General features: G+C 43.0%; 1 protein-coding gene and 1 long non-coding RNA gene across 4 annotated transcripts in view; both read right to left on the bottom strand.

Annotated features, from left to right (window-relative positions):
• The window catches only part of BOD1L1 (biorientation of chromosomes in cell division 1 like 1), a 63,490-nt gene extending 59,877 nt beyond the window's left edge, over window positions 1-3,613 (bottom strand). For all 3 annotated transcript variants that reach the window (XR_016281262.1, XM_089524787.1, XM_089524788.1), the window contains exon 1: window positions 3,271-3,613. Coding sequence is in view for 2 of the 3 variants with exons in the window: in XM_089524787.1 (XP_089380913.1) it covers window positions 3,271-3,564 (294 nt within the window). In the remaining variant the exon portion in view is untranslated. The remainder of the gene's footprint in view (window positions 1-3,270) is intronic.
• A 2,609-nt stretch (window positions 3,614-6,222) lies between these two features.
• LOC149312514 (uncharacterized) lies at window positions 6,223-14,697 on the bottom strand. Its single transcript, XR_016281413.1, has 3 exons — window positions 14,465-14,697; window positions 10,250-10,392; window positions 6,223-6,417 (listed from the first exon to the last, which is right to left on the bottom strand). It is a non-coding gene; the product is annotated as an uncharacterized LOC149312514 (long non-coding RNA).
• Window positions 14,698-16,462: the final 1,765 nt, after the last annotated feature.

Below are 16,462 nucleotides of genomic sequence, written 5' to 3'. Positions count from 1 at the left end.
CCTGAACAGATCAGAAAGTTGGGCCAAGGCTAACAAAATGAACTTCAACAGGGAGAAATGTAAGGTATTGCACTTAGGCAGAAAAAATGAAATTCATAGATATAGGATGGGGGACACCTGGCTTAACACAACTACATGTGAAAAGGATCTAGAAGTCCAAGTAGACCACAAGTTGAATATGAGTCAACAGTGTGATGAGGCAGATAAAAAGGCCAATGTGATTCTAGGCTGCATCAATAGAGGTATAGTGTCTAGATCAAGGGAGATAATAGTGCCATTCTAGACTGCTTTGGTCAGGTCTCACCTGAAATACTGTGTCCAGGTTTGGCACCACAATTCAAAAAGGACACTGAGAAACCGGAACGAGTAAAGACGGGGGTGACCAAAATGGTGAAGGGTCTGAAAACAATGCCCTATGAGGAGAGACTTAGGGAGCTGGGGATGTTTAGCCTGGAGAAGAGAAGGTTAAGAGGTGATATGATAACCCTGATTAAATACTTGAAGGGATGTCATACTGAAAATGGAGCAAGCTTGCTTTATGCTGCTCCAGAGACTAGGACCTGGAGCAATGGATGCAAGCTGCATGAAAAGAGATTCCATGTCAACATTAGGAGGAACTTCCTGACAGTAAGGGCTGTTCGACAGTGGAACATACTGCCTTGGAAAGTGATGGAGTCTCCTTCTTTGGGGGTCTTTAAACAGAGGCTGGATGGCCATTTGTCACGGATGCTGTGATTGAGAGTTCCTGCATGGCAGGGGGTTGGACTGGATGGCCCTTAGGGTCTCTTCCAACTCTATGATTCTATGAAAATCATGGCTCAGCCACAGAAATCCACTGTGTGACCTTGGTAAGTGCCATTCTCTCTGCCTCAGAGGAAGGCAAAGGCAAACCACGTCTGAACAAATATTGCCAAGAAGACCCTGTGATTGGTTTGCCTTAATGGCAAACCTTAAGTTGGGAATGAATTAAAGACACACAACAACAAAGGAAAAAAGGAAGACAGCCTTACAGGTGAATAAGGCCCAAAGGAGACAGGCCAAAATAAAGCTGCTTCAGGTCACTTTGGAGGTATGCTGTTTAAATGACACATGCATCTTAAGAGGCCAGAAGCTGTGCCAAAGCTTAGGACTGGAGCATGGCTTTGGCGTGGCTTCCGGCCTCTTAGGACGCATGCAGCATTTAAACAGCATACCTCCAAAGTGACCCGAAGCAGCTTTATTTTGGCCTGTCTCCTTGGGCCCTCAACAGGATGTCTGTTAATGACAGGGTGCCTTGGAGATCTCTCACTCATAGGGTCACCACAGATAGAAGCCAATTTGCAAAAGCAGCCAGAGAGTTAATAAATACAGTTAAAGACAGAATATACTTTATATGCTCACAAATTTGTGGAGTACCTGAAAACTGCAGGGCTTTCTCTTCTACAGCCTCAAGTCTTAGGAGCTGGTTTAGGAGTTATAGGCTTATAAGGATAACAATATCTTTACCAGACATGATAGAGAGCCAGCATGGCACAGTGGTTTGAGTGCTGGACTATGGGGACCTGGGTTCAAATCTTGGCCATGAAAACCACTGGGTGACCCTGGGCAAGTCACACACACATATACATAAACACACATATACACGTGTGTAAGTGTATAGGCAGGTCAAAAAGCAAACCTTGATTTTTCCATTTTATATAAGATGCCATCTTACTATCCATTGTACTTAATGGGACTTGAGCATCCATGGATGTTGGTAACCGTGGTGTGTGTTCTGGAACCAATCCCCATACAGACACACACAAATACACACACACACACACACACACACACACACATAGACACACACACACACACACACAGACACATATATATACACACACATACGCACACACAAATAGACATACACTCACACACACACATATATTTATACACACACACAAATATAGACACATACACACATACATATATATACACACATATAGACACAAATATATATACACACACAAATATAGACACATACACACATACATACACACACACACATATATATAGACACATACGCACACAGAAATAGACATACACTCACACACACACACATTTATACACACACAAATATAGACAAATACACACATACATACACACACACACATATGCACACACAAATAGACATACACTCACACACACACATATATTTATACAGACACAAATATACACACACACACACACATATATATATACACACACACCCATAGACACACACACATATATATACACACACATACGCACAAACAGACATACACTCACTCACACACATATATTTATACACACACACACAAATATAGACACATACACACATACATATATATACACACATATAGACACACATATATATACACACAGAAATATATACACACACACATATAGACACATACACACATATACACACACACACATATATACACACATATGCACACACAAATAGACATACACTCACACACACATATATTTATACACACACAAATATAGACACACACACACACACACATATATATATACACACACATAGACACACACACATATATATATACACACACATAGACACACACACACACATGTATTTATAGACACATACACACACACATACATATATATATACACACACACACATATAGACACATACACACACACATACACACACACAAATATAGACACACACATGCAACTAGACAAATACAAACACACACATACATACATATATATATATACGCACATATATATACATAAATATATACACACACATACATACATACATATCTGTATGCATAAACATAGACGCATATACACACACACACACACACACATTCATGCATGAATACCCAAACACACACTTCAACCTTTCCAAGCCCCGAATGCTTGAACCGCGGGTACAGAAGGCGGTCTGTATTATTCTTGTTGTTGTTATTGTTACCCAACCCCTCCACTTCCAGGCAGAGGAGGCTCCTTCCCTTCCTTTTTGGAGGGCCCAGCTTCAGGGACACAAGGCGGGAAGGGCGCTCCTGTAGGCTGCATCCAGCCTGGAGGGATAACCCGGTTTGGGAGCGCTTTAACTCTTTGTCTGGCCGAAGGCTATGGAATTCTGGGAGTTGGAGTTTGTTGCTCCGCTCTGGGCCCACAACAACCTCCAACTCCCAGAATTCCACAGCAGAGAGTCAGAGAAGCAGTTAAAGCGGGTCCAAACCGTGTTATCCCTCCAGTCCGGATGCAGCCTAATGCTATGACTCTCCTCACCTTGGTGTCGACATCGGCGAGGCAGTCTCTGCGGAACTGGTCGAAGAGGCCCTGGCTCTTGAGGCGGTTGAGGATGAGCGAGACCAGCTCCGGCTCCGCGGCGGCAGCGGCGGTGGCTCCCGGGGAAGAAGGCTCCGGCAGCGGCGGCTGAGGAGGCTGTGGCTGGGGCGGGGGAGGCGGCGGCGGAGGCGGCGGAGGAGGAGGGGGCTGCGCGGGCGGAGAGGCGGCGGGGGCCGGCGGGGCGCTGGGGGCCGGAGGGGCGGCGACGGCGGTGGCGCTCCCGCAGCCGGACATGGCGGTGGCGGCGGTGCTGGTAGTGATGGCGGCGTCGGCGTCGCCTCCCGCGGCGACTGGTTACTGAGCAGCAGCAGCAGCAGCGACGCCCCGCCCTCCCCTCGCTGGACGCGACACCGGAAGCGGAAGTGAAGGCGGGCGGAAGTGGCGGACGATGAAGCCACAGGAAGAGAGTTCTCCTCCATCACTTGGTGCGGAACCTTTGCCCTGGCTCAGTGCGCATGCGCGCAACACGCTTCCGAAGCCCCGCCCACTTCTTCTTCCAAGCCCCGCCCCTAGAGTTGGTTTCCATGGCGACCCTGAGGCCTTTCCCACTCTTTCACACACAGTCACACCCTTCATATTCACTTGTGTGTACCCTTTGCGCATAAACATGAGAATGAATGTTTCCGTGTGACTTACAGTGAGAGGAAGTTAATGAGTGTGTGAGAATGAAAGGAGGAGTAAAAGAGCACGACTGAGTGGTGAACCATGCGCATTGGATTATGAGAGTGTGGCTGTTTGTTAGCGTGTGCTGCACATATCTGCGCATTGGGTTATGAGAGTGTGGCTGTGTGTTAGCGTGTGCTGCACATATCTGCGCATTGGATTATGAGAGTGTGGCTGTGTGTTAGCGTGTGCGTGCACATATCTGCGCATTGGATTATGAGAGTGTGGCTGTGTGTTAGCGTGTGCTGCACATATCTGCGCATTGGATTATGAGAGTGTGGCTGTGTGTTAGCGTGTGCGTGCACATATCTGCGCATTGGATTATGAGAGTGTGGCTGTGTGTTAGCGTGTGCGTGCACATATCTGCGCATTGGATTATGAGAGTGTGGCTGTGTGTTAGCATGTGCGTGCACATATCTGCGCATTGGATTATGAGAGTGTGGCTGTGTGTTAGCGTGTGCGTGCACATATCTGTGAGCATTGGATTATGAGAGTGTGGCTGTGTGTTAGCGTGTGCGTGCACATATCTGTGAGCATTGGATTATGAGAGTGTGGCTGTGTGTTAGCGTGTGCGTGCACATATCTGCGCATTGGATTATGAGAGTGTGGCTGTGTGTTAGCGTGTGCGTGCACATATCTGTGAGCATTGGATTATGAGAGTGTGGCTGTGTGTTAGCGTGTGCGTGCACATATCTGTGAGCATTGGATTATGAGAGTGTGGCTGTGTGTTAGCGTGTGCGTGCACATATCTGTGAGCATTGGATTATGAGAGTGTGGCTGTGTGTTAGCGTGTGCGTGCACATATCTGTGAGCATTGGATTATGAGAGTGTGGCTGTGTGTTAGCGTGTGCGTGCACATATCTGTGAGCATTGGATTATGAGAGTGTGGCTGTTTGTTAGCGTGTGCGTGCACATATCTGCGCATTGGATTATGAGTGTGTGGCTGTGTTAGCGTGTGCGTGCACATATCTGTGAGCATTGGATTATGAGAGTGTGGCTGTGTGTTAGCGTGTGCGTGCACATATCTGTGAGCATTGGATTATGAGAGTGTGGCTGTTTGTTAGCGTGTGCGTGCACATATCTGCGCATTGGATTATGAGTGTGTGGCTGTGTGTTAGCGTGTGCGTGCACATATCTGTGAGCATTGGATTATGAGAGTGTGGCTGTGTGTTAGCGTGTGCGTGCACATATCTGCGCATTGGATTATGAGAGTGTGGCTGTGTGTTAGCATGTGCGTGCACATATCTGTGAGCATTGGATTATGAGAGTGTGGCTGTGTGTTAGCGTGTGCGTGCACATATCTGTGAGCATTGGATTATGAGAGTGTGGCTGTGTGTTAGCGTGTGCGTGCACATATCTGTGAGCATTGGATTATGAGAGTGTGGCTGTGTGTTAGCGTGTGCGTGCACATATCTGTGAGCATTGGATTATGAGAGTGTGGCTGTGTGTTAGCGTGTGCGTGCACATATCTGCGCATTGGATTATGAGAGTGTGGCTGTGTGTTAGCGTGTGCGTGCACATATCTGTGAGCATTGGATTATGAGAGTGTGGCTGTGTGTTAGCGTGTGCGTGCACATATCTGTGAGCATTGGATTATGAGAGTGTGGCTGTGTGTTAGCGTGTGCGTGCACATATCTGTGAGCATTGGATTATGAGAGTGTGGCTGTGTGTTAGCGTGTGCGTGCACATATCTGTGAGCATTGGATTATGAGAGTGTGGCTGTGTGTTAGCGTGTGCGTGCACATATCTGCGCATTGGATTATGAGAGTGTGGCTGTGTGTTAGCGTGTGCGTGCACATATCTGTGCATTGGATTATGAGAGTGGCTGTGTGTTAGCATGTGTGTGCACATATCTGTGAGCATTGGATTATGAGAGTGTGGCTGTGTGTTAGCGTGTGCGTGCACATATCTGCGCATTGGATTATGAGAGTGTGGCTGTGTGTGAGCGCGTGTAAAATTCATGCATGTGTGAATTATTGGATTTATTTAAATAAAAGTGTTCAAATTTCAACTGTGTCGTTTCCTTATAAAATGTCAAAATGTGAATATACACGACTATGCGAACCAAATGCGCACATTCTGAAGTCAAAGGCCTCTGAAGATGCCAGCCACAGATGCCGGCGAAACATCACGAATAAACTCTTCTATAACATGGCCAAAACCCCACAAAAACCTATAAAAATACGCACACTAAACCAAACAATATTTTTAATTCATATACTAGGTTGAGCAAGGTGTATGTGTGCCATGTCCACATGTAGATGTAGAGGGGGTCACAATGGTAAAAGGTTTGAGACCCACCACATAAAAGGAGTTCTCTTGGAGATTCATGAGGCTTGTCTTATGATGGGAATAAAACCATTCCTTGTCTGGTTTCTTCACTGTTGTTAAGTGCTGTCAAGTCAGCTTTGTCTTATGGTGATCCTATGAATGAGAGACCATAGATTCAACCATCCACAACTTGACAGTATTACAAATATATATAAGTTACATAAAAGCAAACCTCGCTGTGACCAGGAGTGCTTTCGCACATTTAAAACTTGTGCACCAGCTGCGCCTGTTCCTTGAGAAACCAGATCTGGTCACAGTGGTACATATCTGTTTTAATATTGTATTAATTTAATTCCTTTTTAATGTACTTATTATTATTATTATTATTATTATTTATTTTATGTTTTTAATTGTATTGTTTTTAATGCTGTGAAGCCGCTCTGAGTCCCAGTCCTGAGAAAAGAGCGGGATACAGATAAATATAATGAAATTAATTGATTTTGCCATTTTATATTAGGCACACAATTTTACTATGCCATTGTATATAATGGGACTTGAGCATCTATGGATTTTGGTATCCATGGGGGTTCCTTGAACCAAACCCCAGCGGATAACAAGGGCCCACTGTCCCTATACAATAAAAGTTACAGATGTTTAAAGAGAGAGAAAAAAGAAGGAAGAAAGAGAATAAATAAATGATAAGAGTAAGATATAAAAAAGAAATGCAAGAAGATAGTAACGTCATTTATGGTGCTTATATGTATATAATAGTCATACCTCTCTCATGAAAACTACATGGTAAACCTTTCCCAAGAACCCAAATTTTACTTCATCTTGAAAGCAGCAATTACCATTTGGTTTTCTTTTCTTTCTTTCTTTCTTTTGCAAAAAGTCTATTGGGGTTTCTAATTCTTTAGAAATGCCACTAACGATGTTTTTCTAATCAAACCAGTTAATTTGCCCATTTTTGCTATTTCATTCAGTTTTAATAACCATTCCTCCTTAGTAGGCAATACTGAATCCTTCCATCTTTGCACATACAACAATCTTGCTGCCGTGATCATACACTAAAATAGTCTTACATGGCTCTTTTGCAACTGTTCATCCATGTCCCAAAAGAAAAAGTTCTGGTTTTAATTGAATGTTAACCTTTAAGATCCTCTGCATCAGAGTATGTATTTGAACACAGAACATTTTTGCCTTTTCACATGTTCACCATATATGGTAAAATGTCCTTTCATGTTCTTTCTTTCGCATGTTCACCATCTATGGTAAAATGTCCTTTCATGTTCTTCAGGCTTTTGACATACTTTCAAAAACCCTTAATACATTCTAGACAACTTCTCTTGTATCATACACATACATTTTGAATAAAATTCTCTTAAAGGCCTGGAACAGATGGCCAGTAAAAAGCGTCTTGATCCTGCTTTTTCCTAAAGTGTAAAGATATACAGCTGGACTTTAAAATTAGAATAACTGAAGCCACTGTATTCCCTATTACTGTGTAAGGTTGTGAGAGCTGGACAGTGAAGAAAGCAAATAGGAAGAAAATAAATTCATTTGAGATGTGGTGCTGGAGAAAATGCTGATGTGGATGGCCAAAAAGACAAACAAATGGGTCCTAGAACAAATGAAGCCTGAACTCTCCCTAGAAGCCAAGATGACTAAATTGAGGCTGTTATACTTCGGCCACATAATGAGAAGGCACGACTCATTAGAAAAGACAATGATGCTGGGGAAGGTGGAGGGAAGTAGAAACAGAGGAAGACCTTATGCTAGTTGGATAGACTCAACCAGGGAAACCATGGGCCTGAGCCTGCAGGACCTGACCAAAGAGGTAGAGAATAGGCGGACTTGGAGATGTCACATTCACAGTGTTGCCATGAGTCGAGATCAACTTGAAGGCAGCTAACAATGGTAACAGCTGTGACATAAACAACGGTACAATTAAAATTATACTTTTAAGTTACAATATCATATGCACAGCCTAAATGTATTTACATATGTTTAATGTGCTTAATGTGGAAATATGGTAAAATGTGATCTCTTAAAAAAATTTAGATTTTTAAAATTAAATAATTTTTTGAAATTTGAAATTTTATTTGTTTCTTTTTTAAAATCTGGTGTGCCTCCTTTCTCCTCCTACTGAGCCTCACCTCATTAAAACCATCTTTTCAACATTTTAATGGGACACAGGTGAATGCCACAGCCTGTTTCTGCCAAAAGGCAGATGTTTGTGGAACAGTGGTGTCACTCCCTCTTAGGGTGGCACCTGGTGCGGTCCACACAGCCCTCATCCCCAAGTGATGCTACTTTGTCTGCCCGGATTAGATGAATAGCATATGAGGTGTTGGGAACATTCTGTCTGATGTATCATATCTGTCATGGATCATTCACACAAGCATGTCTTCTCTTGATGCTGCAGTCTTCAAGAGCAAGAGCTGCATCAGATTTGTATGTCATGTTGCAGTCAGACTCCGAGTAGGACCTACATGTCTTTCAGAGGTGCTGGCAAAAGGAAAAGAAATGTTCTGAAGCAGCTATTTAGTGAAATACAAACCATGATTCCATGAATGGTGGCTCTGTTCATTCACAAATCCTGGAACAGCCTCTTGGCAAGAGCAGCAGTAATAAGGGAAACCAAAGCTCTCTGCTTGGGTTGTAAGGGCTGTCCTGCAGCTACATCTGCATGGTGATTTTCACATTCATCATATCACCACTTATCCTTTTTTGTTTGTTTGTTTGTTTGTTTGAAGAACTGTAAAGCTATCAGATTGATGGAACCTTTTTCTTGAGTTCAGTGTTACCACTGAATCAGTAACACAACCAGTTCACTTGTATAAAACTAGTAACGAGAAAGCATAATAAACAGCTGAAAACAAGAACTAGGATTTGTCTCATCTGTCCTCTCTCCTCTGGGTGCTGCATTTCCAAATGTTGCATGATTAGAAACAACAACACACCCTTTCTTGTTGCGTATACCAGTTCAGGTGTCTGTTCAGACCATAGACATTTCAGCTGGATTACCCGAGAGCCCTTTGGAGCCAGGGGAGGCTACCAAGAGGAGGGCAGATTTTATATCCTGTAGCCCTTTGTGGGCCAAGTGACATTATTATGTTGGGTTTGGGGCTGAAGTCCTGTGTTGATATTCAAAACTTTGCTTCTTCACCATGGAGGGCTAGAACAACACTTGAAAATGCTGGCTGAGAGTGATTGCCTTACCCACCCATCCTTTAATAGTGATCTGAGGTGGTCAGAGACAGACTTGCATTTCCCTCCCTTGATAATTCCTTTTGGCTCCTGATCTTCTGGCCTTTAGATGGATACTAAAGGCTTTAAAACTTCTTCTAAGCCTTTTACTGCTTTTTATCATCTGTTTCTGTTTTTATTGGGCTACATGTTCATTGTTTTTAATATCTTTTAATCTTAATCTGTCTTGTGAGGATTTCTCTTAAAAAGCAGAGTAGAGGTAAATAAATGATTGAGGATGAAAATGAGGATGACAATTCTGACAATTTTATACCCATTTTAATTTGAGTAGATTCTCCTTCAGAAGATTCTAGACTTGGATCTATTGTAAATTGGATGTATGTGGGGAACACAAAGGCCAAGACATAAAATCATAGAGTTAGACGAGACCATAAAGGCCACCCAGTCCAACCCCCTGCCATGCAGGAACTCACAATCAAAGCATCCTCAACAGATGGCCATCCAGCCTCTGCTTAAAGACCTCCAAAGAAGGAGACTCCACCACACTCTGAGGGAGTGTGTCCCACTGTTGAACAGCTCTTACTGTTAGGAAGTTCCTCCTAATGTTGAGGTGGGATCTCTTTTCCTGTAGCTTGCATTTATTGTTTGGTGTTCTAGTCTCTGGTGCAACAGAACACAAGCTTGCTCCATGCTCAATATGGCATCCCTTTAAATATTTAAACAAGGCTATCATGTCACCCCTTAACCGTCTCTTTTCTACGCTAAACATACCCACCTGCCTAAGTCTTTCCTCATCCACGGCATGGTTTCCAGGCCTTTCACCATTTTGGTGGCCCTCCTTTGGACATGGTCTATATGAACTGTCTTCCTGTCTGTGCTCTTGGCTGAAGTGGTCATCTAAACTGCTGTGATAATTAGCTGTATATCATAAAGAGAAAACAAATAAGAAATTTACAAGCAGGAATGAGAAAAATTTCTCCTGTTGTTGAAATAGATTCTCCCACAAGTGCTATAGAATTTCCTTTGCCCATGGGGACATTATGGGCAAGGTTGTTGCACAGGTGTACATTTGAGGCAAGCTTGAATTTGCTTTACCCATCCTTAATTTGAATTGAATTATATCCCAAATGGTTAGTCTTCTTCTAGTCATGGAGATGGACCGTAAGGGAAAAAACCTCCTGCTTTTGAAGAAATAATGAAATTGTATTCAATACATTGATGTTTCTCTCCTACAGAGTACAAAAATGCACACTGCTTATTATTATCATTTTGATTAACCGAGGGCAGGGGTGTCTAGATAAGAGAATATATTAAAGGCAGAACTGCTTAGAAAATCTTACTTGTTCTGAGGCATTTGTAATCAACACAATACATTACTAGCATACAAACAAGATTTTCATGTTTCAGGGATTCTGTTGCCATGGAAAACCCATGTAGTGTTGCAGTAATTTTAGCTTTTGATTGGGCTGAATACAGTATATGGTAGGGATGAGCGACAGAAGGAGGCAGGGGAGTTGTCATAAAGCCTCCTGCATAACCTTTATCCGAAGGCAGCCACAATTAGGGCCAAAGTACAAGTGGCAACCCAAGACTCCATGGTTCAATGTTCATTTTTACTCAGCAAGAATAATGCCAAATTGGATTCTAGATGAGGCATCATGACAAGAGGGGTTTTTCTCTCGTTCCTTAATTTAACTGTGTAAATTTACAGCGCTTCATAAATAAAGGTTAACAACAACAACAACAACAACAACAATAATAACTTCCTTAACTTCCCAGACTTGCTATAAACTGCAGTGGGAAATGTCCACATACAACTGCCATATCAGACCATTGGTGTGGCTAGTACCATGGGAATCATGTGTTCCTCCAAATACTGTTGGACAACAAGCCTCATCATTCCTTTGCAATTGGTTATGCAGTCTTGGGCTGATGCCATTCAGCAACAATTGGTGGGCCATATGGTCTACACTGCCATACAGTTGGACTTCAGCATTTCGGGTAGGAATTATTCCCAGCCTTACCAGCAGATCTCAGGGACTGGAGTTGAGATCTGGTGCAGGCAAAACATGACCTTTACCACTTCACCGCAGGTGCAAAGAACATGGATTTAACTCAGAAGGTGGAGGAGGAAGGACTAAACCTTTATGCCCATTTACTGCTGCTTCCTTAACTAAATCTGTCTGACTACTGCTCCTTTTTAGTCTTTAAAAACCCTAATCAGGCTGTGTCCTATTTCTCAGCCATGTTCGCTTTTGCATTAGGAAATCTGTGTCAGGTGTCAGACAGGAGGGCAGATAAATGGCCTGGAGGCAGGCCAGACGACTGAAATCCACAGAGACAGGTTACCTCAGTGACAAATTGCCTTACTGAACATTGAGCGTGACTCAGGATATTTTAAAAATAGCAGCCAGTGACTTTCCAATGGTGTTGTACTTTCAGGCCTCTTGGATTATGAGCTATAAATTGCCTCACTAATATTGTTTTATTGCCACATTGGGATATAATTCTTTACTAAGTTTCTTCTCAAAGGAAGCTATGAGTAATTTTAGCACTTTACTTCCTTTTGTAGGAAATCTACAAAAATTACAGTTTTCAAAGCCTATTTGCTATTTGGGTCTTATGCTACATAAAATTCACATGAGGTTGTTTTGTGCAGAAAATAGCCTTTTCTGCAGAGAAAACTGCCTTATCTGCACAGAAAAAATATAGAATATGCAGAAAGCTTTGCATAGAAAATGCTGTTTTTGTGCAAAACATGTGAATTTTGTACAGAAGAAGTATTTGACTTTGAAGATACTTGTCAGTTCAGGATTCTTCTATCGTGTTTTCTTGACATGTGAAAAACATGTTTTTGCAACAATTTTTCAAATATTTTCAAATATTCTTTCCATTCCTCTTGCCAAATTTGCAGGTGGCAACTTTGTGCCAAAGATTACAGTGATTTGGGGAGTGATTTGCCCCCTGTTCTGAAACAATAGCAGTGGAACTGTTTTTGCCAATCAGCTGAATGCAAATTTAGCCAAGTTCATACTTGCTCATGTTCTAACCCCCCAACCCTCTTGAGCCAAGTTTTCATCCTAAATTTGTGAACCAGCATTAACGCAATAGGAGGGAGGGCTTGCCAAAATTTATATCCATACTTTGGAGGGAAGAGCTCAAGAATGTTTCTGAATTTGTGGACATTCATCAGTTTGTATCAGATTGTCAGTAGTCAGTTGTTGTTGTTAACTGCCCTCGACTCATGGCAAGCCTGTAGATGAGAACTCTCCAAGTCCCACTATCCATCACTGATTTGCTCAGGTCCTGTAGATTCCCTGTGACCTCTCTGATTGATCCATCCCTGATCTATCCAGTAGCGTCACTACACTGGGTGACATCCCAGAGGGGGTGACAACCGGTCAGGCCTCCGGCCCCTCCTTGCCATGGCTCAGTTTCCCTCGGGAGAACCAGACCATGGCAAAGAGCCAGGCTGAGTGAGTGCGCGTGCCCTGCTCCTCCTTGTTGCTGCTCGGTTCTCCCCTGAGGAAAACTGAGTAGTAGCAAGGAGGGGTGGGTGGGGCACACCACAGCAAGGAGCCAGCCCAAGCACATGCATGTCTCCACTCCTCCTTGCCACGGCTCAGTTTTCCTCAGGGGAGAACTGGACCATGGCAAAGAGGGGTGGGTAGGTGCATGCAGCTGGTCCGGCTCCTTGCTGAAAAAAACCCCAACAAGCCATGACAAGGAGGGGCAGGGCATGCCTCCATGTGGAAACCTGCCCCTTCCTGTCAGAATCCCCACCCCTTCTGGGTCAGAAGCCCCCCTGCCCTGCCTGTTAGCCCCCCCCCCCACAAACATTGGGTGACACCAAACCCCAGGACATCACTGGATCTATCCATCCCTGATCTATCCATCTGGCGTGTGATTTTCCTTTTACCTTTCCTAGCATTATTGTCTTTGCTAATGAGTCATGCCTTCTCATGATGTGGCCAAAGTACAACAGCCTCAGTTTGATCATCTTGGCTTTCAAGGAGTATTCAAGCTTGACCCATTTGTTTATCTTTTTGTCTGCCCATGGTAATCTCAGCACTCTTCTCCAGCATCACATTTCAAATGAGTTATTTTTTTATATGCTTTTTTCACTGTCCAGCATTCACATGGTGATGGGGAATACAATGGTTTGGATAATTCTAACTTAGGTGCTCAGATGTATATCTTTACTCTTTAGGATCTTATCTAGTTTTTTCATAGCTGCCCTTCCCATTCCTAGTCGTCTTCTTATTTCTTGACTGCAGTCTCCATTCTGATTGATGTTTGACCCAAGGAACAGGAAATCTTTTAACTATTCAATTTCCTAGGCTGAATTTATGTATATATTTCTTTAGATTGTAAGCTTGAGGGAAGGGAATCATCTAATTAAAAATAATAATTGTAAGCCTGTACGGCTGAAGGGCAGAATATAAGTACTCTAATAAATAATAATAAATGTAGATCCTTCATGGTCATTATTTTTGTTTACTTTATGTTAATCAGTAATCTTGCCTTTGCACTTTCTTCTTTTAATTTCCTTAGCAACTGTTCCAAGTCTGTGATGTTTTCTGCTAGTAGTAAGATGTCATCTGCATATCTTAGATTGTTGACCTTCCGTCCTCCTATTTTCACTCCTCCTTCGTCTGAGTCTAAACCTGCTCCTCGTATGACATTTTCTGCCTATAAGTTGAACAAGTAATGTGATAAAATGCAGACTTGCTTGACCCTCTTACCAATTGGGAACCATTCTGTTTCTCCATATTCTGTTCTGACAGTAGCTTCTTGTCCTAAGTACAGATTTCTTATGAGGCTTATCAAAAGTACTGGCCCTCCCATGTCTTTAAGAGTAATCCATAACTTTTTGTGATCCATGCAGTCAAAGGCTTCTTTTTTCTCCTATCCTTGTCACTAGTGCATCCATTCTTTTGCCCTTCTCTCTTATTGTTCTTCCCCTTGTGCCCTTCCTCCCTTTACTCACTTGCGGCAATGATCGCAGCAATAATGGTGGTGCTGGTGATGTTGCACTGGCCAGCCTCTCTTCCCACTGGTGAGCGTAATGTCGGCTGGCCTCTTTGCCAGCCCTTCGGCCCTCTCTGACCTTCCAGCTGCTCTACTTGTCGGTGACAGGGCAGTGGCGGCAGGGAGCATCTGTTGGCTGGCCTCCTTGTTGGCCCTTTGGTTAGAGATTTACCAACTTTAGAAAAACCTCCAAGGCTTTTGCAGGGTCCAAACAGGGTAGGGCAGTGATCGTGAACCTTTTCGAGGCCGAGTGCCCGAACTGCAACCCAAAACCCACTTATTTATTGCAAAGTGCCATATCCCTCTGGCTTTCTAGTAACAAACTCTGGCAAACTCTGTGCTGGGGCAACAGCACATGTGCCCACAGAGAGGGCTCTGAGTGCCACCTCTGGCACACGTGTCATAGGTTCACCATCACTGGGGTAGGGGACCTCCCTGAAATGTCAGAAGTGTATGCATACACATATACATGTACCATTAGCCGCCAGTGAACATTAGCCTGGTGTAGTAAAAGCAACAAAATCTATTATTCCCATATGCTTATTATGGCACAGGTTTTGTGGAAATGGGCTCTAGGCCAAAAAAGTCTAAATTGCAATAAATTAATCTTTAGGGTGTCTGGGTTTGAAATGCACAATATTCACTGTGCAATATATATCAGCATGTGTGTGTGTTTGTGTGTTTTGGGGGATTTTCCTTCAGCCAGTTTTGCTGCTTTTGTGACCCACACCCTGTAGTATGGATCAGTGTTGTCTTGGGAAAACCACATCTGATCTAACAATTAGATTGAGCCTCTCTCCTGCAGAGTCAAGAAGACTGTTGTTTTCCAAAACCCAGTGTCAGCTGCTTCGTGTTTGCTCACTGACAGCTACATTCTATAAAAGATTAAGCCCCCATCTGAAGCCACTGAATAGTACCCTTTGGCTTGGATAGATTAGGCTAGACAAATAAAGCCTTTGTTCTTTATTTGCTTATGTAAATTTTTGCTTCCTTTCACCTGCTATTATTAGTATTGCCAGCAGGTGGCAATGTTTTTCCTTTTAGTCTTTTTGAAAGGATTGTGTGGTGCCTGAAGATCTCCCCAAACTCTCTTTTAAAATCAAAAGATACTTCTTCAATGTTTAGTAAGTGCAAACAACTTGCAAACTTACATTAGATTTCATCTTCAGAGTCTGGACATTTGGCCATTCGAGAAATTTATTTGAAAAGTAGATCATGAAACACTCCCGATTTTGGTGGTGGATCAACAATAGCAGTCAAATCATTATTAATTTTGACTTCTTGCAGGCAAAGCTTTACAGAACAATGAAAACACAGAACATTGCATTAAAGCAAAACTGGTCCCCCTCTTGCAATTAAAGACAGTAACAATCTTTATACCTGTAAAAGGTAGCTAGATCCTGTACAAGGTGAATAGTGAGATATTAAATGAATGAATAAATAAACACAATGAAAGCAATGGCAAAATAATGAATTAAATGAACTTCAGATTGATAGTTCCTTGAAGGTTCTCAACTGCATAGGTATTTTGGTGGTTCAATTTTGCCTGATCATTTTAGGAAGAGGTTTGGTCTGCCTAGACATGTCTTGGGGCATGCTGTGCTCCTTGTTCCAGGGTCCATGAGACTATGTATGTTAGAGCTAGAGATGCATGGATTACCCTCAGGCTGTCTTCTAGATGAGTCTTCTAGATGATGTATACTCTCATCCACTACACCTTCTGCCAGGTGATCTTATCTTCTTTCCTTTCCTTTTTCTTCTAACTGCATATTTTACCTGGGCCCTATACAGACAGCCAAAATAAAGCCGCTTTGAGTCACTTTGGAGGTTTGGTGTTTCAATGATGTATGTGTCCTAAGAGTCTGGAAGCTGCACCAAAGCTGCATTCAAGTCCTTTGGACTGGAGCGTGGCTTTGGTGTGGCTTCTGGACTCTTAGGATGCATGTATCATTGAAAC

Source organism: Sceloporus occidentalis, unplaced genomic scaffold (genome assembly GCF_023333645.1).
Source record: "Sceloporus occidentalis isolate IW3139 unplaced genomic scaffold, rSceOcc1.0.p SCAF_5, whole genome shotgun sequence".
NCBI lineage: Eukaryota > Metazoa > Chordata > Lepidosauria > Squamata > Phrynosomatidae > Sceloporus > Sceloporus occidentalis.
The sequence above is the reverse complement of the archived record's forward strand: the minus strand, read 5'-3'. Positions and strand labels throughout refer to the sequence as shown.